Source organism: Gracilinanus agilis, chromosome 2 (assembly GCF_016433145.1).
Source record: "Gracilinanus agilis isolate LMUSP501 chromosome 2, AgileGrace, whole genome shotgun sequence".
NCBI classification, from domain to species: domain Eukaryota; kingdom Metazoa; phylum Chordata; class Mammalia; order Didelphimorphia; family Didelphidae; genus Gracilinanus; species Gracilinanus agilis.
This window is the reverse complement of record NC_058131.1, coordinates 185650688-185677743: the sequence shown is the minus strand read 5'-3', so window position 1 is coordinate 185677743 and position 27056 is coordinate 185650688. Positions and strand designations below refer to the sequence as shown.

General features: G+C 39.5%; 1 protein-coding gene across 1 annotated transcript; it reads right to left on the bottom strand.

The window, feature by feature from the left end:
• Positions 1 to 1948: 1948 nt before the first annotated feature.
• Positions 1949 to 24209, bottom strand: XKR5 (XK related 5). The gene is made up of 7 exons (XM_044659557.1): positions 24152 to 24209; positions 20450 to 20633; positions 13353 to 13537; positions 11440 to 11649; positions 10309 to 10478; positions 7950 to 8061; positions 1949 to 3363 (listed from the first exon to the last, which is right to left on the bottom strand). Exons 1-7 carry the CDS (start codon positions 24207 to 24209, stop codon positions 1949 to 1951), a joined length of 2334 nt encoding a protein of 777 aa, XP_044515492.1.
• Between the last annotated feature and the right edge of the window lie 2847 nt (positions 24210 to 27056).

Below are 27056 nucleotides of genomic sequence, written 5' to 3'. Positions count from 1 at the left end.
CAAGCCTTGATTTGTAGTGATTGTGATTGCTGTGGTATAGTGAACAATTGGCTCTTGCAAGCCAGTTTGAGCTTCTTCCTCTATGTTATCTGCTCCTTGAATGGACACTGCTTTGAAGCACAAACTTTGGGTTTTTTGTTTGTTTGGACTTTTCTTTATAACCTCAGCGCTTAGCATAGTGCTTGGTACCTAGTAAATAACACTTAATGTTTTTTGATTGATTGATGAGACTTCTTAAAAGGCAGAGATGGCTTCCCTTTGGCCTTTGTATCCCCTGAGCCTAGCCCAACGTCTGATCCATATTAGGTGCTTAATAAATGCTTGATTGATTAATGTGGTCTTCCAAAAGGCAGAAGAAACCAAACATCTCAGTAATTATTCATTAAGAGCTAAAAATGCACTACTATAAATGACTTTCCATTCTCTATGCCAGATTCCAAACTGTGGTTCTATAGTATAGTCCAAACCAATAAAGGTCTCTCCTGATGACTCATGGATTGGCTTGAAAGACTGTAAATGGTGTAGACACAGAGGGGAGACAGACTTTTAGGGGTCTCTGAGGTTGTCTGGAAAAGGTAATGGCTCAGATAGATCTAGAAATAGGAGGGTCGTTGGCAGTCATCCAGTCCAGTCGCCTTATTTTATGTATAAGAAAATGGAGGCCAAGAGAGGTTAAAAGACTGAATGGAGGCTGCCCAGGTATGGAGTAAAAGAGTCAGGTGTGAGCTTGGGCCCTCAGGCTCTAAGCTCAGCCCTCTTCCCACCAACCCCATATAGGGAAAGCTTCTTGGCTTCCTCCTCAGTAAAACGGGGATAATGATGACACCTTTGTTGTGTTGTGAGGACTCCATGAAAGACCACAGGAGAATCACTTTGGTAGTTAAATTGCTCCATCAGTACAGTTATTGTTCATTCTTATCCTGGCAGCTTTGCTCTTTCCTCAGAGCACCCACTACTGACAGAGAACCCGAGAGGACAGTATTTTAGGCAAGGCAGCACCGGGGGTCCTATCAGACTGTCTGCTTTGCTTTCTGCCTGGATGTTCTGTTAAATTTCCTTATTGGAATGATCAACACACCTTTCTTTAAGACAAGTAGAAAGAACCAGCATAAGGCAACAGGAACCTTGTTTCTTAAAATGTGAGTTTGCCTAAGGTCCAGGAAATGTTCTTTCTGGGGAATGAGATGGGGAGGGGAGTGTGAAAAAGTTGGTAGAGAGAAGGGACTGGGATATGTCACATTGGCTGATTATTACCTTGTCTAATATTATAAACAACAATAAAAAAGAAAATGATAAATAAATAGAAACACTTTGCTAAAAAAAAAAAACCAGAAGCCAGAACAGAGATTCTGATGTTATACACTGATTTTTAAAAAAACCTTTCCCTTCCATCTTAGAATCAATACTGTGTAGAATCCTCCAAGGCAGGAGAGTGTTCAGGGCTAGGCAATGGGAGTTAAGTGACTTTCCCAGGGTCACAGCTAGGAAGCGTCTGAGGTATAGAGTTAGAAAATCTTGAACCCCTAAAACACATTACCCAGAATGCTTTTCCCTTTGTGTATGTTTTTGTCTTCACATAATTGTTTATAAGTTCTGTAGCTCCTCCTTCTCGCTCTCTTCTTTCACAACTGCTGGCTGGATTAGGTAGTTTTTTCCTTTAGTTATTATTAGTAAAACTTTATAAAGTATAATACTTAGTTATTGTATATTAATTTCAATCTTTACAGAGGCCAAATTTAAATCCAGAATCTCCTGTCTCCAGGCCTGGCTCTCTATCCACTGAACCATTCAGCTGTCCCCAATACATTGATTTTTGATGAAAAACTCCACAGGTTAAAATACAATTTCTAATACTGCTATTGATACATGTATTGTATTTTAATTATCTGTCAGTCTCTAGTCTCCTTCAATCATGGTCATCACTCACTTCAATTTGTAGTAGCATACATCAAAACTCATCAGTACTTTCTTGCTTCATTTTCCACATCCTTCCATAATTTTTCCCAGAGGACCCATCCAACATAGTGGAAGCCTTCTCCTGTTTCTTTGAGCATCCCAGGGACACGAAGTAGGGGTTTCCGAACCTTTGATCAGAAAAAAGGTTCGGTTCCTGCCTTAACCTTTCCCTCAGACTGTCACCGTCTTTTCTGGGTTCTGATTTGGGGGTTGATGTGCAGTAGGGCTCCCCTGAAGGCCTCAGTTTGCTCCTGATCATAGACACCCAAGTCCCAACAGACAGGAAGCGGTTCCCTGGAGCTGTCCAGAGCTCCGGAGGTCTCCTCGAGCCTGCAGAAGGCACCCCTGGTAGACTACACTGACTGCCATTATAAAGACCCGTGCTATGCCCTAAGCGATGGGCTGTGCTCATGCCTAATATTGGGCTGATGTTTGCGACACTTACAGGAAATGGTTTTGGTACCAAGTGATTAGGGTCAGACTTGGTTTGCTGATCTTTTTCTATTTCCACTTTCCCGCAGGTCACTGGCAGAGCCGTCCTCGCCTTGTGGTGAGAGGGTGTAGCCCCCTCCATGGTGGCACTGAAGTAGAACGTGGAGTTCTCCTGTCTTCTCCCTGCTCCTCCTACTTGTCCAGGGGGACTTTCTGAGAGGCTCTTCCCCTGCCTCCGGGGCACGGTGCTTTGATTTCTACAAACTTCTTCCTGAGGGCCACATTTACTCAATGAGAAATCATCTTGCAAAATGGCGGATCCCTTTTCCTTGGGAGAAACAAAAGATCCTTCTAGTACAGCCACAGACCACGTTTTATGGGTTGGTGCATGGATGTGCTGATTACTCGAGAGAGTGATAAAACTTGATGTTTCCAAAGGGTCCTCTTTAGTTTCTGGGATGTCTTCGGCCTGAGAATTTTTCTGCCAGGAAGTCTGACATGGTGGCCCACAGTGTCTCTGAGGTAAAGGGAATTCTTTCTTTGAAAATGAAAGTTTCATTTGGGGGCCAAAGCATTTCGATGTTATGTAGATGGGTGGGCAAAAACAGTCTAGGCCACCATTGCCAAAAGCTGCATTGATCTTGGACACATTTCCAGTTTTTAAGGCCAGCTTCACTAGCAGCCAATGGTGGTGCCATTTGGCAGTGGCCTTCTCCCTTACAGCCTGGCTCCCGGCAGATGCTCCCCAATCCATGCTAAGGGAATTCCCCTGATATGAAGCTTTGGAGTCTTCCACTGGGTACAAGCCTAGACTTTCTGACTTTTCCTCAACTGGTTTTGTACACTGAAAGGAAGAAGTTTCTTTTTCTGTTTTATCACTGCCTACAGAGCCACAGAACTTCCTTATAAAACCCTGCCATATTTCAGTGGATTTGGGGTGTAGCAGGCTATAATAAATTACCAGAGAGGCACAGCCTGAAAAAGACCAAAAGAACATGAGATTATTTAGCAGAAGTCCTGAATCTTCCTAATACAATACATCATCTCATAGGTAAGGTACTTTTTGTAGAATTTCAACACAACGATCAAAAGAGGACTTTTGGGGGTCCTTCAGACCAGAGGATTCTCCCAGGTATTAATGTTTATTGTCTCCTCAACTGTCCTTCTATTGACTTATCTTTGTGTGGTGAATCATTTAAGAAAGGAAAAGGACATTATAGGTCACCTCTGGGAGGTCACATGTTTTAGTAAAAAAATGCAGAAGAACTTGGAATGGGAGGACTTTGGGTTTGAATCTACCTCTGACACTTGTGTGACTTTGGCAAGTGCTTCTCTGGGCCTCTGGCTCACTCACTGGTAAAAAAAAGAGGGAGAAGTGGGCTGCTCAACCTTGAAATTCCCTTCCAACTTTCATTCTATAAGATTCTTTGCTCTGGTCAACAAGATCACTCATTTTTGCAATGAAGAAACCAAGATCCATCCAGATTTTGACTTCTCCAATGTCAGGGTAATGAGAGGCAGACAGAGAATCCGATTCCTGTTCTAGCACATTTTCCCTGGACCACACTGCCATGTCATATTATCCTCCTCAAGCAGAATATCAATGCCTTGAAGGCAAGGATTATTTTGTTTTTGTTTTGGCATCTCCAATGCCTAGATTGGCTAACATTTCTATCAATTTAAGGTTGGCCATTGTTTTACATACATTTCCCTTTGATCTTTGTAACAATTCTGTGAGGCAAGTAGTCTTTTACCTCCATTTAAAAGAGGAGAGAATTGAGACTAAGAGAGGCTAAATAATCTGCCTTAGATCAGTTATGCAGCTAGTAAGTGAGGAAGAAGGATTTGAATCCATGTCTTTCAGACTACAAGTCTAATACTCCAACCATTGTGCTAGCATAGTGCCTTGCATGCATTAAGTAACAAATAAAATCTTTTTGAACTAAAATGAATTGGACTGAATTGGACTTGTCTGGTTGTCTGAGCACTTAATTTTTAATCTGCTCCTAAAGAAATGCTTAGCATTAAATTAGAAGAGTTTCCAACATTTTAAAAAATAACAGTGTCTTAGGGCTATTGATTCTGGGATGAATTCTTTGAGGGTAGCTCCAGTTAAAAAACTGTACTAATAGAAGAAAACCATGAGTGAGTGAATGAGTATGTGTGTGTATATACAGGTTCTTAGGAATCACAATTTCATATAGAATGATGAGTTAGAAGCTCACAAATACACTGGTTGGTGCATTCCAAGGAACAACGGAATCTCTACAAAACAGCTCCTCAGGAGCTCTCCAGGACATGGAATTTCCACAACCAAAACAATACTTCCGCTGAACAAAAACATCTTAATCACTTTTCGTCAGCTCAATTTATTTTTGTCAGATGTTTTGACTATGGCAATAATTTCTTTAACAGAATATTTTCCTGTCACCCTCCCACACTGATTTAAGCTTCCTGTTGAACTAGTTGGAATTCCTCATCTTAAGTTTACCATTATAAGTCGTATGAGACTTGGGGAAATAACATGGAGGAGCTGGTGAATCTGAAATGTAAAGAGTGTAAGAAACTCTAGAGATCTCCTGAGCTGGGCACCGGAGACTGGGAAAATGAAGGAACATGCCCAAGATACACAGCTAACTGGAGCACAGACAGGTCCTACGTAACCTGGGACAATTCACTTAAGATCTCTGAGTCTCATTTTCCTTATCTTTAAAAATGAAGGAATTGCACTAGAACATTAAGGTCCCTTCCAGCTCCAATGATCCTATACAAATATATGTGCATGTATGTATGTATATTATTTAGATGTTTATATGGTAATACACACATATCACTTACATACAGTCATAAAATGCTTGCCCTGGAGTTAGGAAGATGAGTTCATATCTTGCCTCAGATATTTATTTAACTTGCACAAGCCATTGAATTCTGTCAGCCTCAGTTTCCTCACCTATAAATGGGGATAATAATAGCATCTATCTTTCTGAATGGGAAGATCAAATTAGAAAAATATGTAAAGCATGTTACAAACCTTAAAGTGCTATTATTATGATATATTTTGGGCTAGAGCTATGATTTTAATGGTTTGTAGATTTCTTCAGAAACCAGATAAATAACAGATCTACAACTTATATAGTCTTAAATAACATATTTAATTTATTTAATAATAGCCTGAGGCACCGAGAAGTTGAACAGTTTGCCCTTGGACAGCCATTTGCACACCAAAGTGTGTATTTTACATATACAAAGTCATTTCTTCACTACCTGAGATATATAATCTATTAGAAAACTGGAGTTAGGAGATCTGGCAGGAAAATGGCAGACAGACACTTCACCATCATGGGAAAGGCCTTGAGATTGTCAATGAGAACTGGCTAAAGGAAATGGGGATGTTTAGCCTAGAGAAAAAAAAAGACTTGGGTGGGCATGTGGGACAGGAAAGCTATCTTCAAGTGTCTGAAAGGTTGTTATGAAGAAAAGGGATTTGCCTTGTTTTGCTGGGTCCCAAGAGGACCAATGAGGACCAAAGGGAAGAAGTCACAGATGCAGATTTTGATGTGAAGTAAGGAAAAAGCTTCTCACTAGAACTCTTAAAACAAAATATATTGAGGGAGGGAATCTTGTTCAGGTAGGGATCAGAAAAGAATGCTTCTAAATTCCCTTTTGACTCTGACATTCTGTGAATCTGCAAAAGTCCTTACAATACATGGTCTAGGTAGTAGACTTGAGAAGGGAAGGCAGAAAATCAGATCTTGCTCTTTTTCCCCATCTTCCTGCTCTTCTCAATTAGGGAAGGCATGCAGAGGAATCTCTCCCTGGGTTTTAATAGTCCAGAGAGCCAAAGGTGATCCCTCTAATAGTTGGAAAAAAGGAGGAATCAGGCCCAATATCCACCTAGAGACTTCTTCCTTTTTACCCAAGGTATAAGGTGTGAAGGGCTCTCACTAACTTCTGGAGAGCCTCCCCCCAAACCAAGAGGCCATCTATATTCCTTCCCCTTATTGGAGGTTTTCAGGCCAAAACTTGTTGGGTACACCATCACTGAGATTCTTATTAAGGGGCGGATTTACAGAATCACAATATTTTAGAGTGAGAAGAGATCTCTAGGACTATCTAGTCCTCTCCAGATCAGAAAAAAAGACTCTCTGCTCCCCTAGGTTCCTTTCATCTCTGAGTTTGTAGCTGAGGCATTTATGAACTGGGCAATCCCAGCACAACACAATTCCATGACATTGAACCAAGCAAATTAAGAAGTAGACCATGCTCATTTTTTGAACCTTAGCTCAAAGCTGTTTTGCTTTCTCGCTGATCTGGGCCAAATCTGGTCCAGCTACCAGGACACACAGTTCCTTCAGAGGAGTGGGAAGAGAAAGTCACACTGAGCTGCCATCCAGGAATGACAACTGGTGAAGCAGATATCTGTCTTCTTTGATCTCTGAACCTTTACTAATGGCCTACCTCTTGGACTGGTCCTTCTTATATCTGTTTCCAAGCCCTCCTCATAAGATGCTCTTTTCTGGTTCCCTAATGGCAGCTCTGTAATCTTGTCGGGAAACCAAAACCTCCTACTCATCTACTCTAGAAAACGATTTCGTTGAAAAATTTGCACATGAACAACTGAATTTTTACATACCACAGTTCCCTCTCTTCCTGACCCAAATACATTCCTCTGCATCTACAGTTGTAAGATTTTGTATTTAGAGCCAGAAAGGATTTTAGAGGACATCAAATCTAGTCCCCTCGTGAAGATAAGGAAACTGAGGCCCAGAGAGGTTAAATGATTTGCCTAGGCCTAAGTGTCACACAATTTTAAGTGTCTAAAGGCCAGATTTCAACTCAGATAATTCCTGATTCTAAACCCTATCCATCATACCATGATGTCTCTCTATTTTACATTGACATTATCTATATTCCTGTGGTCTAACTCCCTCCAATGGCATGTGAGCTCCTTGAGGACAGAGACTCTTTCCTTTTTGCCTTTGCATCCTAATATCTGGCACATAGTAGTCATTTTGTGTTTGTGGTTGAATGAATGGTAGAAAGTGTAAAGAATTTGGAGTTAAGACTAAGAAGGTGTGGGTTTCTTTCCCAGCTCTGCCATGATGTGCCCTTGGGCACTTTATAGGCCTTCATCTCCCCTCCTATAAAATATGGGGGTTGGGATAAATAATCTTGAGGAACCTGGATTAGAGTCCTGACACTTATTAGTTACATACTCTTGAGCACAAACTCTCTGGGCTTCAATTTCTTCATCTCTTTAATGAAAGAGTTGAACTGATGGCTTCCAAGTTTTTTTCCCACTCTAAGTCTATGTTATCTGATATTCCTATGATTCCTTTTGGGATCACAGGGATATGGGAAAGGGAAAGGATAAGGGATATCTCCCACATGCCTATTTCCGGATGGGACCTCATGGCCCTAGGTAACTGCTCCCATCTTAGGTTCTTTCAGGATATGGCAAAAATTGCTCCCTTTCTATATCCTCCACTTAATAGTGTCCTCTTGAAATTCATTGAAGGAAACAGAAGCTGTGGTGTTGGGAAAGTGACAGTAATTCTTACCAATAATGAATCCAGACATAATGCCTGCTGTCATCCACACAGTGCCCCATGATGCTCCCTGCAGGAAATCTGTGGCCAATAGCAAAAGGATTATATTTTCCATCAGCATTATCTGTGAGAAAAAAAGAGAGTCAAGATATTTCTTCTGGCTCAGGCCCCAGCAACCATGCATCCTCCTCACCCAAAAAAGAATTCTCAGAAGACAGGGCTAGGTTTGGGTGTTGGGAATTCTTTACACATAGGTATCCACAGCTGGCAGCACGTAAACAGCTGGAAAGGCCCAAGGTGGTTACTCAGTTCAGTCTCCTTCCTCTGGCCCAGCTTATTGTAGAAATGGGGAGAAATAGAAGTCCAAATTGATAAGGTGATTTGCCCAAGGTCAAAGGGGTAAGAACATAGATATAAACTGGAATAGGGCCTTAGAGAATATCTCATTCATACCCCCCTTATTTTCTTTCCTTGTTCTTTTATAAATTCTAAACATGTATAATCACCGAATAAAACAAACATTTCTATACATACTATAGAATGGGAAGAGATTTTCAGAGATACCAAATAGAAGAAAAAATATTTTAAAATATATGTTATTATATTTATCAATTATAGATCTATATAATATATATTATAAAATATAGCATATCCATACATAATATATTGAAAACTATATAATAAATTCAACATGTAAATTTTAAAACTTATCTTGTTTGTCTGTAATTTGTTTTAGGCTTTATTCTGCTCTCTTCTCATTTTTTAATCCTAGTCCTGGTCTTTCTCTCCCCCTTCATCTTTCCTTCTTTTCCCCAATTGAAAAGAAAAATCCATGTAACATATACACATAGTCAAGCAAAACAGACTTCTATATTGTTATGTTCAAAATGTATGCGCATTCTGAATCCATTACTTTTCTGGCAAGAGATGAGTGGCAAGCTCCATTAGCAATATACAGTAATTATCGACCAACCACCTCATTTTACAAATGAAGAAACAGGTTTAGGATAAATGTTTCCTCCAAGATGACAATGGGTAGTAAGTGGCAGAACAGGGATTTGAATCCAGAGTTTCTAGTGCTAAATCCAGGGCTCTTTTCATGATACCATATCCTCTGTTTGTATATAGTTGTTTGCATGTTATCTGCCTCATTAGACAGACAGCTTCTTGGGAGCTTTTGCCAGTCTCTATTTCCCTAGCACTTAGCCTGGTACCTAGGAGGCTAAACAGATGTTTAAAACTGACTCTCAGTCCTTGGCACACAGAGTGCTTCCTGGCACTGTCTGGCTCACTAAAACATCTGTATCTCAGTGACAAGAAATTGCAACATCCAGTTGTTTCCCAGAGACCTGCTTCTTATGCCTGATTTTCAGTTTCACTCTCAAGACCTCTAATCACATAAGAAATGCTCCTGTGATTTAGGAATGGCACCACCAGGTGGTGGTAGGTCCTAGAGTCAATACTATCTTGGCAGAAAGATGGATGATTTCCCAGAGGATGTTTCTCTACTTGAGCTTTCTTCCTGATCCTCAGCCCATCATCTGCAAAACTACAATCTGAATAACATAACGTCCAGCTTTTAATATAAAAATATGACTTTTAAAAATTAAAATAACTACACAGTAATCACAAATTTAAAGGTTACAATTCAAGTCAAGTTTTTAAAAGTTGGAACAGAATGCTAAAATAAATACTGCTCCCTTTCCTCTCCAATTAGGGTCTATAATCATTATCAGTCCTTTCTTTTCTTCCACATTTTAACTCATTTGATGAATGTGGTGTTAGAGAAACCTCTTCCTTTCCCCCTGACTTAGCCCTCAGCTCTAGCTTAGAAATTCAGCTAAGGAATCCTTTCTTCTTTTGTGTATGGCTTCCTTTCCATAGCCAACTTCTGTAGCAAATCTTGGCTTAAGGACATGCCAGTGAAATGTCTACTTTGTTCCACAATTTCCTTACCTACACCCTGCTCTCCTACTGCACTACCATAAAGGAGAAGAAGAATGAAGCACCTGGAGCCAAGGAATTGTTGTCTCTGTCTTTTATCAATCAGAAGGTTTTATTTTTGTTTTTAAAATTTTCTACCTTAAGTTTCTCTATCCTTTTAAAAAAGAATTATTCACTCTTTTATTTTATATATAGTTTATATTGACTTTTCTTATTTTTGTATTTTCTTTTCTCTTCCTTTTTTTCTTTTGTATTTTCTTTTCTCTTCCTTACCTCCAACATGCCTCAATTGAATGTAACTCCTTATAGGCAGAGACTGTTCATTTTTTACTTCATATCTCCAATATCTAACACATTCACTGCACATAGTAGGGGCTTAACGAAAATTTATTGAAATAAATTCATTTGAAGAAAAAGCATCACTTACTATATAAAATGTGGTCATTCTATTTCTGGAAGGGCTGTCCCAGAAATTGATGTAGCAGAAGACATACACAGCTCCCACAAGCAGATTGAACAGCCTCCAACAACACGTACTGTCAATGATGTCACTCTGTTGAGCAACAAGCCAGAAGGTCATCACTAACCAATGGGCACCTGTAAAAAAAAAATTCCAGAACAAGGAATTCAACCCAAGAAAGTGGGGGAAAAGGTGGAAGAATCAGGAAAAGAAAAGAGCAGAGGTCAGAGCTCTGACAAACAGTGAAAGACTATTGTACCAATAGAGCCAGAGGAGAGATGTGGAACTCAGAAGGGATAGGAAACATAGAAAATGAATGAGCCAAATATAGTAATATTAAAAATAATAGCTAGCATTTGTGTAATGGTTTTTAAGAGTTATAAGATACTTTATAAATATTATCTGCTGAGATTCTCACAAAAATCCTAGAGGGAGGTAATATTATTAAACTCATTTTACATGAAGAAACTGATCCAGACAGAAGTTAGATGATTTGCCCAGGATCTCATGGCCAGTGGCTGTTTGGTACCAGATTTAAATGCAGGTTTTCCTCACTTTAGGTCTGGTAGTCTCTCCACTGTGCCGCCCAACAAATATTGATTCTGTAATGGTTTTGCCACTTGTTAGAATGCCTGCAGCAGCTCCCAAATCTGCTGCTTCATATTCCACTGACCCATTTATCTCTAGGGAGCAGAACACAAGTCAGATGTGGAGTGGGAATATGAAGACTGAAAAGTGTGAGGAGCTGTGAGTCGGGCCCCACTGCACTCTGCAGAGAATGGTAGCGTCACATGTTTCCAATCTCTTTCTGTGAGGCCATTAAGGTCCGTTTCTATAGTCTGGCTAAAATCTACATCCTAATACCCGGCACCTAGATAATGACTTGTCACCCATGATCTGCTGGCCCATGTGTGCATGGTTTGATTAGGGAAGCCCCTTGCCTCAGTTAATTTTCTAACCAAAGAAAAAGGATTTCCTCCGCTAAGGAAAACATGGCACTTTTTCACAAGTCCTACACACAAATTCAAATTCAAACTATAGTTGGATAAGCCATAACACATGTCGAAAGCATTTGTAGGAAAGGGAATCTCAGCTCACCTCCAACAACCAAGACCCAACAGTGGTAGGCTTGGGAAAACAGAACCAGTGTTATGATCCTTGTTCCCAGCATAGCCAACCTCCACAGGAGCTGGCACAGGAGGGCAGTGCATGGCATGGACAGATGTCCTGGCTTTATCAGGCACATGATGCGAGCATAAGAGACCAGAGACAAGGACAGAGATAACCAGGACAGGACTGCACTCACACCTAGAAAGAGGTAGAAAAAATATAGAACAGAATCATTTTGTATGCTTTGTGTTCTACTTCATTTTGCAAATTTCTTCCATTTTATAGGAAAGTTTAGCCCATAAGTATTTAAGAACATAGTAATTAAATTTGTTTCTCCATCAAATACTTTTACATAATCTTTTTTAAAAGACCAGCACTAGGAATCCATAGCTTGTTTTGTTTAAAACAGTCTGAACCTAGTTTCCTTCTTCTCCCTATAAACATATGCTCAGTGAGGATATCTGGGTGGCTCAGTGGATTGAGAGTCGGTCCTAGAGATGGGAAGTCCTGGGTTTAAATCTGGCCTCAGACACTTCCTCACTGTGTGACCCTGGGCAAGTCACTTAATACCCATTGCCCAGCCCTTATTACTCTTTTGCCTTGGAACCAATACACAGTATTGATTTTAAGATGGAAGGCAAGAGTTTAAAAAAAAAAAACAAAACAAGACATTTTTTTGGATTCGCTTTAGATACCTATAGCTCATTTTGCTTGTATTAATCTCTCCCTTTCTGTGTGTTTTGAAAGAAACAACCTCAAATAAATCAAAGTGAAAATAGATTTCAATTCTAATTTCTTTTTTGGGGGGCATAGTAAGCTTTTCTACAGAAGCAGAGCTTCACAAATAGTGTTCCCTATTTATATCCTAATTAATAACATTAACAGCTCATGTTGCACAAAATGCTTCTCAGTACTATTTTGCTAAGTAGCTATGGGATACATTCTCATTTTGCAGATGAGTAAACAGAGATTCAGTTATATAATCAAATGACAAGTATTTATAAAGCTTGTATCATTCTAGGAATTCTAGGCTCTAGGGATACATTGACAAAAATGAGACATTCCTTGCAACTTATATTCTATTGAGGGAAACAACCTATACACATAAAAGTTGATTTGTAATATATACAAAATAAATAGTTTCTCTTATAAAGGTTCTATTTCCAAGATATATAAAGAACAGATCCAAATTTATACAACAAAGACTTAATCTCTAATAAGTAAATGTTAAAGGATATAAACAGTGTTTGAAGGAAGAAATTCAAGTTATCAACAATCATAAAAATGTTATAAACCATTAATAACTAGAGAAATGAGAAGTAAAGTTGTTTTGGAGTTCTTCTTCTTACTTATTAGACTGGTAAAGTTAAAAAAAAAAAAAGGAAAATGACTATTGTTGGAGGATCTGTGGAAAACCAGGCACATTGGTTCTCTGTTGGCAGAACAGTGAATTGGTCCTGTTACTCTGAAAAATAGTCTAGAAGTATGCCCCAAAAGTTGCTAAAATGGGCATCCCCTTGGCTCAGCTATACCACTACAAGGCCTATATCTGAAAGAAATCAGAGAAGGGGGGGGGAGAGAGAGAGAGAGAGAGAGTGAGAGAGAGAGAGCAAGAAAGAGAGAGAGAGAGAGACTTTATTTATAGAGTCCTTTTCATGTTGGAAAATTGGAAACCAAGGGGATATTGTCCTACTGGAGAATAGCTAAGCAAATCATAGCCTATGAAAATAGTAGAATATTACTGTGCCATAAAAATGATGAAATGGAAGAACTCCTAATGAACTGTCACAGAGTGAAGTAAGTTTAATTCTAGGGATAGTCACTATAACATCTGAAAAAGGCAAATATTCTGGGCTCCCAGGGAGAAATGGCTTAATTCATGCTTCACAGTCCCTTCTTACCTGGAACAGGATCTTGTAAATCAGCTGATATGAAAGCGTATGCTTGCAGCATGAGATGGGGCCCTATTTGGAGCAGAGCTTCAAGCAGCCGAAGCACAAAGAGATCTCCTTGGTGCAGTAGCACTTTCCTCACATCAGAAGACTCCTCTTCCTTTGTCATAGTTATCAAGAAGGTGTCCCAGTGCCTGAGCAGAATAAAGCCATCTGGTCATTTTTTTTCTCTTGTTTTTCTAGTCTTATTTATTTTTCCCAATTACATGTAATAACAAATTCTGCCCAAGTGTTCCTAAGTTATATGATCCAAATCATCTCCCTCCTTCCCTTCCCCCTTCCCTGTCCTAGAGCTGGCAGGCAATTCATTCTGGGTTATACATGTATTATCATGTAAAACATGTTTCCATATTGTTCATTTTTGTGAGTAATCTTATAAAACTAAAACCCCAGAACATGAACCCATGTAATGTAAACAACTGAAAAATTATATGCTTTCACCTGCATTCTGATTCTAACAGTTCTTTCTCCTGATGTGGATATTATTCTTTGTCTTAAGACCCTCAGAATTGTCCTGTTCATCATTTCTTAAAGCACAATTGTATTCTATCACCATCATATGCCAAATTTGTTCAGCCATTCCCCAATTGAGGGCTAACCCTTCAATTTCCAATTCTTTGCCACCAATAAAAGAGCAAATAAAATATTTTTGTACAAGCAGATCCTTTCCCATTTTTTTTTATCTCTTTGGGGCATGCTATCATTATTAAAGAGACTAAAAATACTAAGGGTTGCTGGTCAATCCTAGCAACAGTGTGCCATGGTAGTCCAAATAGACACATAATATCTAGAATGTTGAAGTCAGGTCCCATCTGTGTTTCATGCTGAGCATCAACTTCTAGGGAGGATACTGATGAACTGGAGGTCCCTACGGAGAGGGGGAAGGTGACTGGGACGGTCAGAGAACTTGGAGGGACCCAAGGGTCAGAGGAGGGAACTAAAGATTGTTAGCCCAGAGAAGAGAGGAATGTAAAGACACAATTATTTTAACATCTATCATATGGAAAAGGAAGGTTTCTATTTGGCCATAGAGGACACAATTAGGTATGGTGAGTGGAAGTTGCTAAGGCAAATTTAGGCTTGATATAAAGGATACATTTCCTTTCTATAGGCATTTCTCAAAACTGTAATGTGTTGCTTCAGGAGGTGGTGGGTTCTGCTTCCATGAAAATTTCATAAGAGGCATGAAGGGAAGAAACATTTTAAAAAGCTTAAAATGATATTATATAAGTTTAGACAATATAATTGTATGCTAATGTCATTTATATGTTTATATAATAAAAAATAAAGATTATATAATAAGCATTATCATCTGTAGTTTTATATCCCCCTATTATCATAGAATAGAACAAATATTCTTCTAGCATCTTTTTTTTTTTTAAACCCTTAACTTCTGTGTATTGGCTCCTTGGTGGAAGAGTGATAAGGGTGGGCAATGGGGGTCAAGTGACTTGCCCAGGATAACACACCTGGGAAGTATCTAAGGCCGGATTTGAACCTAGGACCTCCTGTCTCTAGGCCTGGCTTTCAATCCACTGAGCTACCCAGCTGTCCCCCAGAACAAATATTCTTAATCTGGGGTAAACAGATAAATTTTAGGGGATTCATGAACTTGGATGGGAAAAGATACATTCTTACTTTTGTTATCTGCTAAATGAAATTTAGCATTTTCTTCATTTACTTAGAGCATCATCCTGAGAAGGATTTTCACCTTACTTTAGGTTGCACTATCCTTAGGTTTTCACCACACACTACTGAAGGAGTTCATGACATAAAATAGATTAACAGTCTCTGGAATGGGGTGATACTAGGTTGTAAGTTCTTTAAGGGAAAGGACTACATTGTTTTTTCAATGAGATGCTCAGTTCCTGGCCCAGGCCCAGGAAAGATATTTTAACGAGTATTTGTTGAATTAAATCACAAGTATTTGTTGAATTACCCCAGAGAAACACCAACAGTATGGCCATGTAGATCCTAACTACATATGAAAGAAATCTTATAATAGATTTCCTGAGACCAATGGGATGACATGAAGTTAAATACACTGAAAAGTGGACTTAGTTTACTGTAGATATGAGCGTGGAAGTCTGAACACCTTAATAGGATGCTGAGCAGGCGTGCTACCCTCTGGGGGCTACTCACATCTAGGGCTGATGTGGGATATGGTACCTAGCGGACATCTAGGTCTATTTTACATAGGATCCAAAAACCTGGTTTGACTCAACAAATGGAACAATTTACTTAGTGTCCCTTTGGGCTAAATATGATCTTGGGTTAAACCAAAGTTCTTTGGGGTTAGAATGGATGTCACTAGTCTATGTGCCACCAAAGATGAGCTTTTGAGAGCCCTCTAATCCGTCATAACCCTTTTTTTTTTTTTTGGACCTGCCTAACACTAGATTTTTACGATGCCCTTATAATGTATCATTGTATATTATCATTCTCTCTGCCTTATCTGTCTCCTTCTAGGCTGACATCACATACATATTGAATCTCTTGATTTAAATGCAAGCTACTCAAAAGCAAGGATTCCAAGCATCTTTCTCTCAACTGTTTTTTCATGGTATGGGAGTGGCTCTGAATTCTTAAAGGCAATGTAGTAGAGTATAAGTAATAGCAGGTCCAATTAAGCCAAAAGGATTTTCAAACACAGGCCTGAAAATGGTATCTTTAAAAATTTTATTTAAATTAAATTAATTAATTTTGAATATTTTTCCGTGGTTACATGATTTATGTTCTTTCCCTCCCCTCCTTCCATCCCCCTTCTGGAACCAACGAGCAATTCCATCGGGTTTTACATGTATCATTGTTCAAAACCTATTTCTATATTATTAATAGAAAATACTATCTTTTGACATCAAGGATCAAAGTAGTTAATAAAAGAAGGTTTTTCATCAGACAATGATTTTTAGATTTTCAATTTTGCTACAACAGTTTATGAAACCATCTATTACAGCAGAGTGAAGCACTTTGATCTTAAGCAAGGGACTAAAATGAGGCTTACAAATGTTTTTAAGTTTTTAAGTATTTTAAATTGAATTATGGTAAAAATTCTTTCCACTTTTTTTTGTTTTGTCATGATTTTATAAGTTTCCCAGATCTCCACTTTCTCTAATGAAGCAGATTGGCATCTCCTCTGTAACTTATAGTCTCATAGAGTTGCCTAAGGAGGACACTGAGAGGTTAAATGATTTGTTCCATGTTCTCACAGCCAGTATGGATTAGAGGCTTGCTAACATTGGAACTAAAGTCTTCCTGACTCCTAGGTCATTTCTCTATTCACTAATACATCTTGCAATTAATTTAACAGACTGTTAAAAAAAAGTCCAGGACACTCAAAAAATGTTAAGAACCTCTGAAATAGCATATAGTCAATTAGTATTTTCTTTCAGCAGATCAGACTTCCTGAAAGTCATGTTTTATTTTATGTTAGGAGCACTCCAGGAGAGAAGTCCATGAAGAGAAACCTCAAGGAAGGGGAATCTTCAAGGCATGTTCTTAGTGTTTTTATTATTATAATAATCTGAAAAAAGGATTATATTTAATATATATGTTCAATATATGTGTTATCTGAATCTGTGATTTTTCATATGGTCTAAGAGTTGGACATGACTGAAAAGACTGAACAAAATAAAAAGGAAAAGTGTCTCATCTCCATCTAGTAGGAGTCATCATGGGACCACAGATTTAGAGTTGAAAGGGAGTTCAGAAGCTACCTTAGTAAACCCTCATTTTACAAATAAGGCCATGAATCCAAGCCAGGTTAGGTGATTTGTCTGGCCACATAGATATTGAGTGACAGAGATAAATTTGAATTCTTGCCCTCTGAATCCAAATCAGTTGCTCTTTCCACTGTATACAAGCTCCCCATCCCCAAACCCTTACTTCCTGCCTTAAAATCAGTATTGATTCTAAGGCAGAAGAGGGGTAGGGGCTAGGCAATGGGAGTTAAGTGACATGCCCAGGGTCATGCAGCTACAAAGTATTCACAAGTCCTTTTAATAAATCCTGGGGAGCTACCTAATTTGTGCATGAACCAACACCCATGCAGTCCTCATCTGAACCCAGCACTATTTACATGTAGGCTTTATGAGTTATTTATGGGGACCTACACAAAAGCATCCTCCTGTTTCCTGTCTTCTCTTGGGCTATAATCTATATTTCTAATCTTAATCCCAGCACTTCTGTGACAGACATAACATACTTATAAATAAACACACAAATATAACCTTTCATATGATTATATTTATACATACACATAAGATTATATATTTGAATATATATTATATTTATTTATATATTCTATATATGAATATTTTGTTACTTCTAATTTTATATTACTTCTAATTTATATGTTTTATACACATATACAATATTAAAAATATACTATATATACANTATATTTCTAATCTTAATCCCAGCACTTCTGTGGCAGACATAACATACTTATAAATAAACACACAAATATAACCTTTCATATGATTATATTTATACATACACATAAGATTATATATTTGAATATATATTATATTTATTTATATATTCTATATATGAATATTTTGTTACTTATAATTTTATATTACTTATAATTTATGTTTTATACACATATACAATATTAAAATATACTATATATACATATATAAAATATATCATATAAATTATATAATAAATAATTTACACATGAATATATTTATATGACTATATTTTGAATAAATAAAATACAATTTAAATTCAAATATATAATCTTACATGTACATATAGATACCTACATATATAGATACATGTATAGATATATATTATTATAAACTTAGAAAAATATAAAATATAAAATATATTTTTAAATTAAATTTAATTATATATACAACATACATCCAATTAATTAATTAAAATAGGAAAATATATAGATATAAAAAATAATCATAAAACATCTAATTCTTAGACAACCTATAGACCTTAATCAGCCCCTAGCTGAAGGCAGACTGGAGATCTAGATGATAAGATTCAGAATAGAAGGGATTTCCTGACCCCAGAAATAAGTGAGAGAGGCAGGCTTCAATCTCACGCCTTCAGTTTCTAAATCTACTTTACACATGTGGCTTCTCTAGCTAGTTCACAGTATTCCATTCTAGGAGCACATCTACCTGCATGCATGCAAGAAAACATCAAATTATCATCCCAAGGAGCTTATGGGCTTTTAGAACAGTCCCTCCACGAAAAAGGAGATCCTTCCTTACTCAGATTCCTAAATCACTTTAGGTCTTTCCTTTGTATTTCTTGCCCTCTCCTTATTATCATCTCCCTTCCTTTCCCTCCCTGGTACTATAAGCTCCCTGAGAGCAGGGACTCCTAGATTCCTTAGATTCTATCAAAACTCAGCTATAGAACTATGCTTGTTGCTCTTCAGTCATTTCATTTGGGTCTGACTCTTCATAACCCCATATGGGGTTTTCTTGACAGAGATTCTGGAGTGGGTTGCATTTTCCTTTTTCCAGATCATTTTACAGATAAAGAAACTGAGGCAACCAGGGTTAAGTGACTTGCCCAGTGCCCCACAACCATTTAAGAGTCTGAGGTTGGATTTGAACTCAGGTCTTTCTGATTCTTTGCCTAGTACTCTATTCATTAAGCTATCTAGCTGATTAAATCTTTAGGAGCAAAGGAAGTTGGTATTTGTCCTTCATGCCTTCCTCTTCTCTCCCATACTTTCCTTTGGAGTCTTCTAAACACTAAGGCGCATGTGGCAATGCATGGGTCAACTTCATCATCTCTGTGAACCTCCCTGGAAAGTACACTGCCAAGGTAAGTGAACTTATCTACAGAATTCAAAATTTCTGGAAGCTTCCACGAGTGGGTGGTGTGTGGATGGCTGGCAAAAAAATTCTGTTTTCTTGGTGTTAATTGTCAGACCAAAGTTAGCAGAAGCAGTAGCAAATTGATCCATACTTTGTTGCTTCTCCATCTCAGAGGCACAATCATCAATGAGCAGAAAGCCATGCACCAATTCTCCCTCCACTTCAGTCTTGGCTTAAAGCCTTTTCATGTTAAATTTAACGTTGATGAGGTAGCTGATCTTGATGCCTTTTGGTCCTCATCACAGGCTTCTGACAACATCATTGAAAACATCAGACTTAAAAGTATGAGAGGAAGCATCCAGCCTTGCGTCACTCCACTGGTGACTGGGACATTGCAAGAGTATTGTTCATTTTCCAGAATGTGTGCAAGCACACTATAATGGAGCTGGCGTACAATACTGATAAACTTCTCTAGACGACCCAATTTTTCCATGATCTTCCCCAAATTCTCACAATTGACAGTATCAAAGGTCTTGGTCCAGTAGACAAATATTGAGTTCGGACCTCTGTCCTCTCCTGGCATTTCTCTGGGAGCTGTCAGGCAGCAAACACCAATATTGACCATTCCTTGGCCATTTCTGAAGCCACACTGGCTCTTGAGTGGATGATCATCTTCAAGGCAAAAGACCAGCCTATTAAGCCTCCTGTGATTGTCCCAGGATGACCTATTTCCTTTTCCTTTAAAGAGATGGACAGTGAAGACATCCTTGATCTCCTGGTGTTCTTTCCCACAAAGAGGGTAAGGAAGAGAAGCCTCTCTACAACTGTTTCCTCAACAGTGACACCCACAACCACTAGTGTTACTTATACATAATAATAGCTAGCATTTTTATAACACTTTAAGGTTTGCAAAGAGCTTTCCAAATATCTCATTTTATGCTCACAAAAATCCCAGGAGGTAGGTGCTATGTATATTAATGTGTGTACATAATTCTGATACACTGTTAGTTCCTTAGGACAAGAACTGTTACATTCTGATTCTTGTATTCCTAGCATTTACTATAATAGGCATTTGATAAATGCTTATTAATTGGTTAATTGATTGACTTTGGGTTATATCTCTCTTTGTAGGTCCACTTTCTAATATAGTTCCTTGCACAAGGAGGTATTAAAGAAATGCCTGTTGAATGAATGAATGTATGAATGGATACAGTCACTTGAATTCTAAGATACAGGGATACTGCCTGCCCTTACCGTTTCCATATGCCAAGCTGCAGGAGATGCACAATCACCAGATGACAGCTGCCTTGATGGCCATCTGCTAGGAACCAGAGGTAGCTTAAGCCCTGAATCAAGCATCCAGGAAGGAGTGTAGAGACAGTGAGCCATGCCCATAGATACTGCTCGGTGTGAAAGTAATAAACCACTGTGCAGAGACCTACAAGAAGAGGAGGGAAAAAAGGATGAGTTAAGGAATAAAGGGGCCTAGGATTCCAAGCTTCAATATGTCTCAAATATTATTTACTCCAGTGGGAATTAGATCACTCAATAAGTAAATTAAAAAGCAAAAAGCACAACATGCCCACCAACCATGTACAGGAATCCCTTCTACAGCCCTACTTTCCTCACTGAGATTTCAATATATTGTGGATTATAAGAAATTAAATGGGAATTTTTTTGGAAGTCTTGTGGAAGCCTCAAATGACACACAAAAGCCATCAGATAACACAGAAAAAAACCTCAGAAATGCATAAAATAGTCTATGACCAAATACTTAACCCAAATTTTACAATAAAAGAAAAAGAAAAAGAACAGACTTCTCTGGTAAGAAAGAAGAGATACATTTTTTACATGGATTTTCCAGACCGATGGGGTGCCATGCCCATAACTCCTACAGTGTGGAAAGGACACCTGTCCTAAACACTTTTTTTCTTTCTGTGGGGTGTATATTTAGGGCTTGAAGAAACACAAGAATTTATGACAGTCCTAGCCTAGTCAAGTATAAAAAGACCTTAATGTACTCAATGAATCACTACCTTAAATTTATTATTCCCTATCTTTCTGTGGAACTCAAATTTTCCCTTCCAAGATTAAGGAATTAGAGATACCAGAGCTGGTGAACAAAATAGTATCTAATATTCCCTTCCCTAAAGAGCAAAAGCATGCCTGGGTATCCCAGATACAATGAAGTGTCTCAGAAATGTTGGAAAAGCCTAGATGGCATCCTGCCTCCACCTCCCAAGAATAAAAATTCAAGAGTTTTATCTTTAGATATCATAGAACAAAAGTTAAGTTGCACTTCTGTCCTGGTACTCTCCTCCAAGGTGCTTCCTCTTTGACAAAAAGGGGAACAAGATTCTTCATCATGTTGTGGGAAAATAGCCACGAGGTGCACCATTATGCTGTTAATAATGGCACACATTAAAGTTTATAAAGTATGTTAGCCAAAACAACTCTCCTAGGTTACTAATGTCACTCCCATTTTGTAAGTTAGGGAACTGAGGCTCAAAAGGGTAAAGTGATTTTCCCAGGGAAGCCACCCAGCCAAAAAGATAGCAGAGCCAGGACTGGAATTCAACTTTCTTGATTCCAAGTTCACTAAACTACAATGTAAAGTGGGATTATAATATCAATAACAATGACAGTTTGATTTATATAGCACCTACCTTGGGCCAGACACTGAATGAAGCACTTTACAAATATTATCTCATTTGAGTCTCATGACAACCCTAGGAGGTAGGTGCCATGATTGTGTCCATTTTACAGTTGAGGAAACTGAGGCAAATGGAGGTTTTTGTTTTTTTTTAAGTGACTTGCTCAAGGTTATACTGATAGTAAATGTCTAAAGTTGGATCTGAATCCAGGTCTGCTTTACTCTAACCTAGCTGCCTAGGATAAGAAATTATACTCACACACATTTAAATTATGTGGACAAGTTCCCTTCTCTTTATTCTCATTTTTTTTTGGGAAGTCATCTCTGGTCCAGTAATGTACGGCATTGTCCAGAATTGGTATGGGATGCTGCAGGGAGAAGTTGTCATAGGAATCCAGGGAGAGGAGATCCTCTGACTGATATCATAGAGATCTCCCACAAGCTACAACACTGAGTTCAAATCCAGCATAAAGTCAGAGCTTAGAAAGTGCTTGTTGATTTTATTTGATTCATCTGCTTGACTCCCTCACACTCCCCACAGGGGCTGCTCCTTTGGAACCTTCTTTTCTCTCCAACTCTGGCCCCACCTCTGTATCTCTGCTAATGACCTGTCTCCTACTTCTCTGGGAAGAGTGATTTTACTCACTGTGGGTTCCTTTGTCTCCCTTTCTCCATACTTCAAATCCTCTCTCTTTATGTGGACCCATCCTTTTGGTCTTGGGCAAGGAAATTACCTGCTTCTTTCAAATCTTCCTCATTTGTTGAATGAAAGAGTTGGGCCTGAGGATCTCAGAGGTGGTTTCGAGATCCAGAAAGAGAAGGATCTAGTCAGGTAAATCCTATTATTTTCCTAACTAGTACAAAATAAAAAAAGGAGATGGAAATTAGTTCCTTCAGATTGCCTTTCCATGCGTATGTGCCAGAGCTCCAGCTAGCCTCTGTGTATACTTCCTTTAATTAATTAATAATAATTAATAATGAGGTATTATAGTGAAAAGAACAGTCAATTAGGGATAGAGGACCTTCATCAGGAAGTCAGTCTAAGCTATGACTATTTTCATTCCAGGTCTTGGGCAATTTTTTTCACCCTGAATTTCTTTTTCAATCAGGAGAGTTTTCTTTCTAACTTGATGGTCATTTTCTTTTCTCTGCTCACATTATTTAGAGTCCTCTCTACTCTGGACCCTTAGCAGTGAACCTATTTCCTCTGGGAAGATCTTAATTTGGGGTGTGGGAACTTGTTTTAAAAAATATTCTGATAATTGCATTTCAGTGTAATTAGTTTCTTCTGGTATCCTGTGTATTTTATTTTATGCATGTAAATTTTTTTTTTTCTGAAAAGGAAATCCATAAGCTTCACCATGCTGCTAAGGGGACACAAAAAAGGTTAGGAAGACTTGCCCTAAGGTCTATCCATTCCAGATCTATCATCCTTTCAAATGAACTAACTCTGGTCCCAAATTTAATTTTTCCTCTCTCCCCTTTTCCCAGTGCTCCCTGCTTGCTTGCTCTCTCTTTGCTGAGGGAATTCTGGAAGGAGAGCGGTGCATTCTAATCCTTCTCCCAAGGAGATGAGTTTTCTCTCAGTGTGAACAGCTAACCCCGGCGCCCAGCAATCCAGCAGCAGTACAGGGAAGGATGGGGGTGGAAGGCATGACCGTAATCGGGAACAGCCAGTGGGCGATAAACATGGCAGGGATGCCTGATGCAGTTAAGAGCTGGAATCCACAAGCATGTTTTGCTAGAGATAATCCACAAGCATGTTTTCCTAGTGATAATACTGAGCATGAGTTTGTAACTTGGAGAAAGAATGGGTCGGGGGTGGGTACTTGCTTTGGGAGAGAGGAGGTTGCTTCTAGGTTCCCAAATTTGCTTGTTTACAGAGTACTGGGAGACTTCAAGAATAAGCAGGGGGTGACGGGCTTGGAATGGGTTGGTTCCACTGTGTTGGGAGGGCAGGGGTTAAAATAAACGGCTGCGGGGAAGCGAGAGTAGTTATTTCTTACAAAAAGGCGGGCCAGATCCGCAGCCTGAAGAGACTGGGAAGTCTGCACTCACGACGTTTTAAAAACTAGGTTGGGATCGAGTTTGCAACTACAAAAAGGGGTGGGGGTTACGTGGGAAGGGGGCCAGATTAGGCAGTTTGCATGCGAAGGTTCATGCATGACAGTGGGAGGCTGCCTGCAAGCATGTTAGATATAACACGAACAGGAGGAAGCTGTCGCAATGGGGGAAGGGGAGGTTAAGAGCTGGACTACGAGCCCCGCGGTTAGTAACTAGGCTCTCCCAGCTCCCCGACTCACGCGCGCCCTGCTCCGCGGCCAGCAGCAGAGCGCAGAGCGCTAGGTATCCCGCGTGCATCCTCAACGCCTTCCCAGAGCTGCAGCCATCCCGGTAAGGACACCAACACTACTCAGGCGGGATCCAGGACTTCTAGGCGCGAGTCCCGCCCCCCAGCCTCCGAGCCCGCCTAGACCCCGACCCGCCTTCATTCCAGCTTTGCGCAGGTTACCGCCCCTGTAGCGGGGAAGGGGAGGCGAGTAGGGAGAATCCTCTGCCGTGGCCCCAGCTGGCCAGAAGTACGCGCGCTCTCCCATCAGCCTCAGAACTCCCTTTTTTGAGCACGCCATTGGCTGCTGGGTCAGAAGAGCGCCCGTGAGGCGTGAGAAGGAGGGGCGAGGGGTTCCTCAGTGAGTAGGTTTTAGGGATGGAACCTCCAGTCTTTGCCAGAAGGCCATGGACAATAGCTATTTACGAATCCACTGCAACTGATCGTATTTATTAAGCGCCTAGTGTGTGCAGCAAAGTTTACTGGAGACAGGAAGACGAGTTCAGATCTTGCCACCATAAAATACTAAGCGTGAAAAGATCTTCTTACCTTTCCATTCGTATCACGCTTTAATCTTTTCATAATCTTAAATCCCATCACATCTAGCCTAATGGCAGATCCTACAGTCCATCCTGCCTGTACGCCTTTTACTCTTGTCCCCGGGGGAATTTGTCTTCAAGAAACTCCCAGAGGGACCCTTAGTTCCAGACTGAACAATAGAACATTAAGCGCTCTTTGAGCTTCCCTAGGTAGGAAGGGGTAGAGGTAGTCTAGCCTTAAGTACGCTTTTTGGTGTCTTGTTTCTCTTATAGTATGTAAACCTTTTGAGGCGCCCTAGCCTCAGGCTACAATCTCTTTCCCTAGCCCTTAGTTAACCAGTCACTTTTTTCCTTTTGGTTATATTCTCTAAGGCAGAGGTCCGCAATGTATGGCTCTCAGCCATATCTGGCTCTTTTGAGGGCCAGATATGGCTCTTTCTGTAGGAGCCATAAAGTCAATTTTTTTTTCAGACACTGTTACAGGAGTGTGCACTGTGAGCACTTTACCACTTTCATGAAATAACATTTAAAAAAAATGTGGCGTTTATGGCTCTCAAGGCCAAAAAGGTTGCCATACCCTGCTCTAAGGTATAAATAGCACCCTGAGTTATTTGGCTCCACAGAAATTCCCATTCTTGGTATTTTTCCTGGACACAGTATCCTCTGTCCACATGGAATCTAGAGACCCCCAAACTTGTGGCCTAGTGAGATCTGATGAACCCCAAGTTTTAGAAATAGCTTGTAGGTTGGAGATCCCCAAAGCTTGTGCTTGTACCCTGTTCCCCTGAGAATCTACCCTGAAGGAAATCTCAGGCAAGCAGTGGCAGACTGAATAATGGGGCCTAGGGTAAATGCTAAATACCCTTTTGTCTTGAGTAGTCTTCCCGGTAGTATCAGAGACCCTTTCCCAGGGAGAAACACCTGGGCTGGGACTATCCTTTAGTATCCATTGTAAGTAGCCCCTTCCTTTACACCTTAGCCTCTGGCTATGATTCCTTTCCCAAGCTTGATTGTAAATCCCATCCTTACCAGTATGACAATGTCAATCATTTTTCCCAGGTCCTGGATCTTCCCAAATGGTATATAAAATCCCAGATTTCTTTTCTTTCCTAGGAGTCCTCATCTAGTGGTGGCACTCCCAGGGGGTCAGGGACCAGAGCAAGCAGTGTTCAATCCTTGGACTCTGCATAGGGCATGTGGCATGTGGCTCTGAGTGGAGGCCTAATCAGCCCTGTCCCCCTTTTCCTTAATTAAAGAGTGGCTTTTCTGACTATTTAATAGTTCTGTTTTTTTCAAAGTTAACACCCCAGATTCTCAGTGTTGGGTGGCTCTGCTTCATTTTCCTTGGCTTGAATAAAGCCCTATTCTTTTGTAACTGTTTTGGTGGTGTTTTTTTCAGGGAGAGCTGCAATGCTCTCCCTCCTGCCTTCTACCTCAGTTTCTTTTAAGCAGTGAAGATCCATTGTCTTTAATCCTCTGTTAATGCCTTCCTTACTCAGATTACCTTCAAACTACTTTGAATATAATTTATGTGCTGTTTCTCCTCTACTAGAAGTTCAGCTTTTTGAGGACAGGGCCTATCTTTGCTTTTCTTTATATTCCTGATGCATAAGTCTGGTAATTAGTAAATTTGGGAAATTTCCATATAGTTTAAGCCCAATTTGAATTTGGTTTCTACAGATTTGAATAAAAGAAGCCTCATGCACTCATACAGAACTCTGGGTAACAAATTCAAGTTGGATTAAGTTGGATAACCTTTGTATGACTCCATAGAAAATGCAGAAGACAAAACCTTAAATAGATACCAGAAACTCAAAAAGCACTCAGGACTCAGGAATTCAAAAATAGATACATAAAACATAAAACATTCAAATATCTCATAAACTTCCAGACAACAATCACATTTGGGGCTGTTGAATAAGCAGCACAGCTTCTTGTTGGGCCTCTGTTATTTGGAAATAAACTCAAAAACAATCAAACTCAACTCATTTTAAGATATTGTCACTTTAAGACCCTGATCTTGAGATAGCAGGAGGTCTGACTCTTAGGCAAGGGGCTACTGGCAGTTGGCTACAGTTGGTTGATAAAAACAGATTGAAGGACTTCGTAGGTGGTGAATGTCTGATTGGTTAAGAAGATAGGTGGTTTGACTTCCTGGTTAAGATGGCGGCAGAGTAAAAAGCAGCGCTTAACCTCTCCTAACCGAGACATACAGGACTCCTCAAGGGGACATAAAAACAAATCCAGACAAACGGAGGGACCCCACAACAGGGTGCAGCATGGAAGGTACATAGAATCAGGGCATTTCCATGCTATAAAGGGGCGAAACAGCTCTCACTA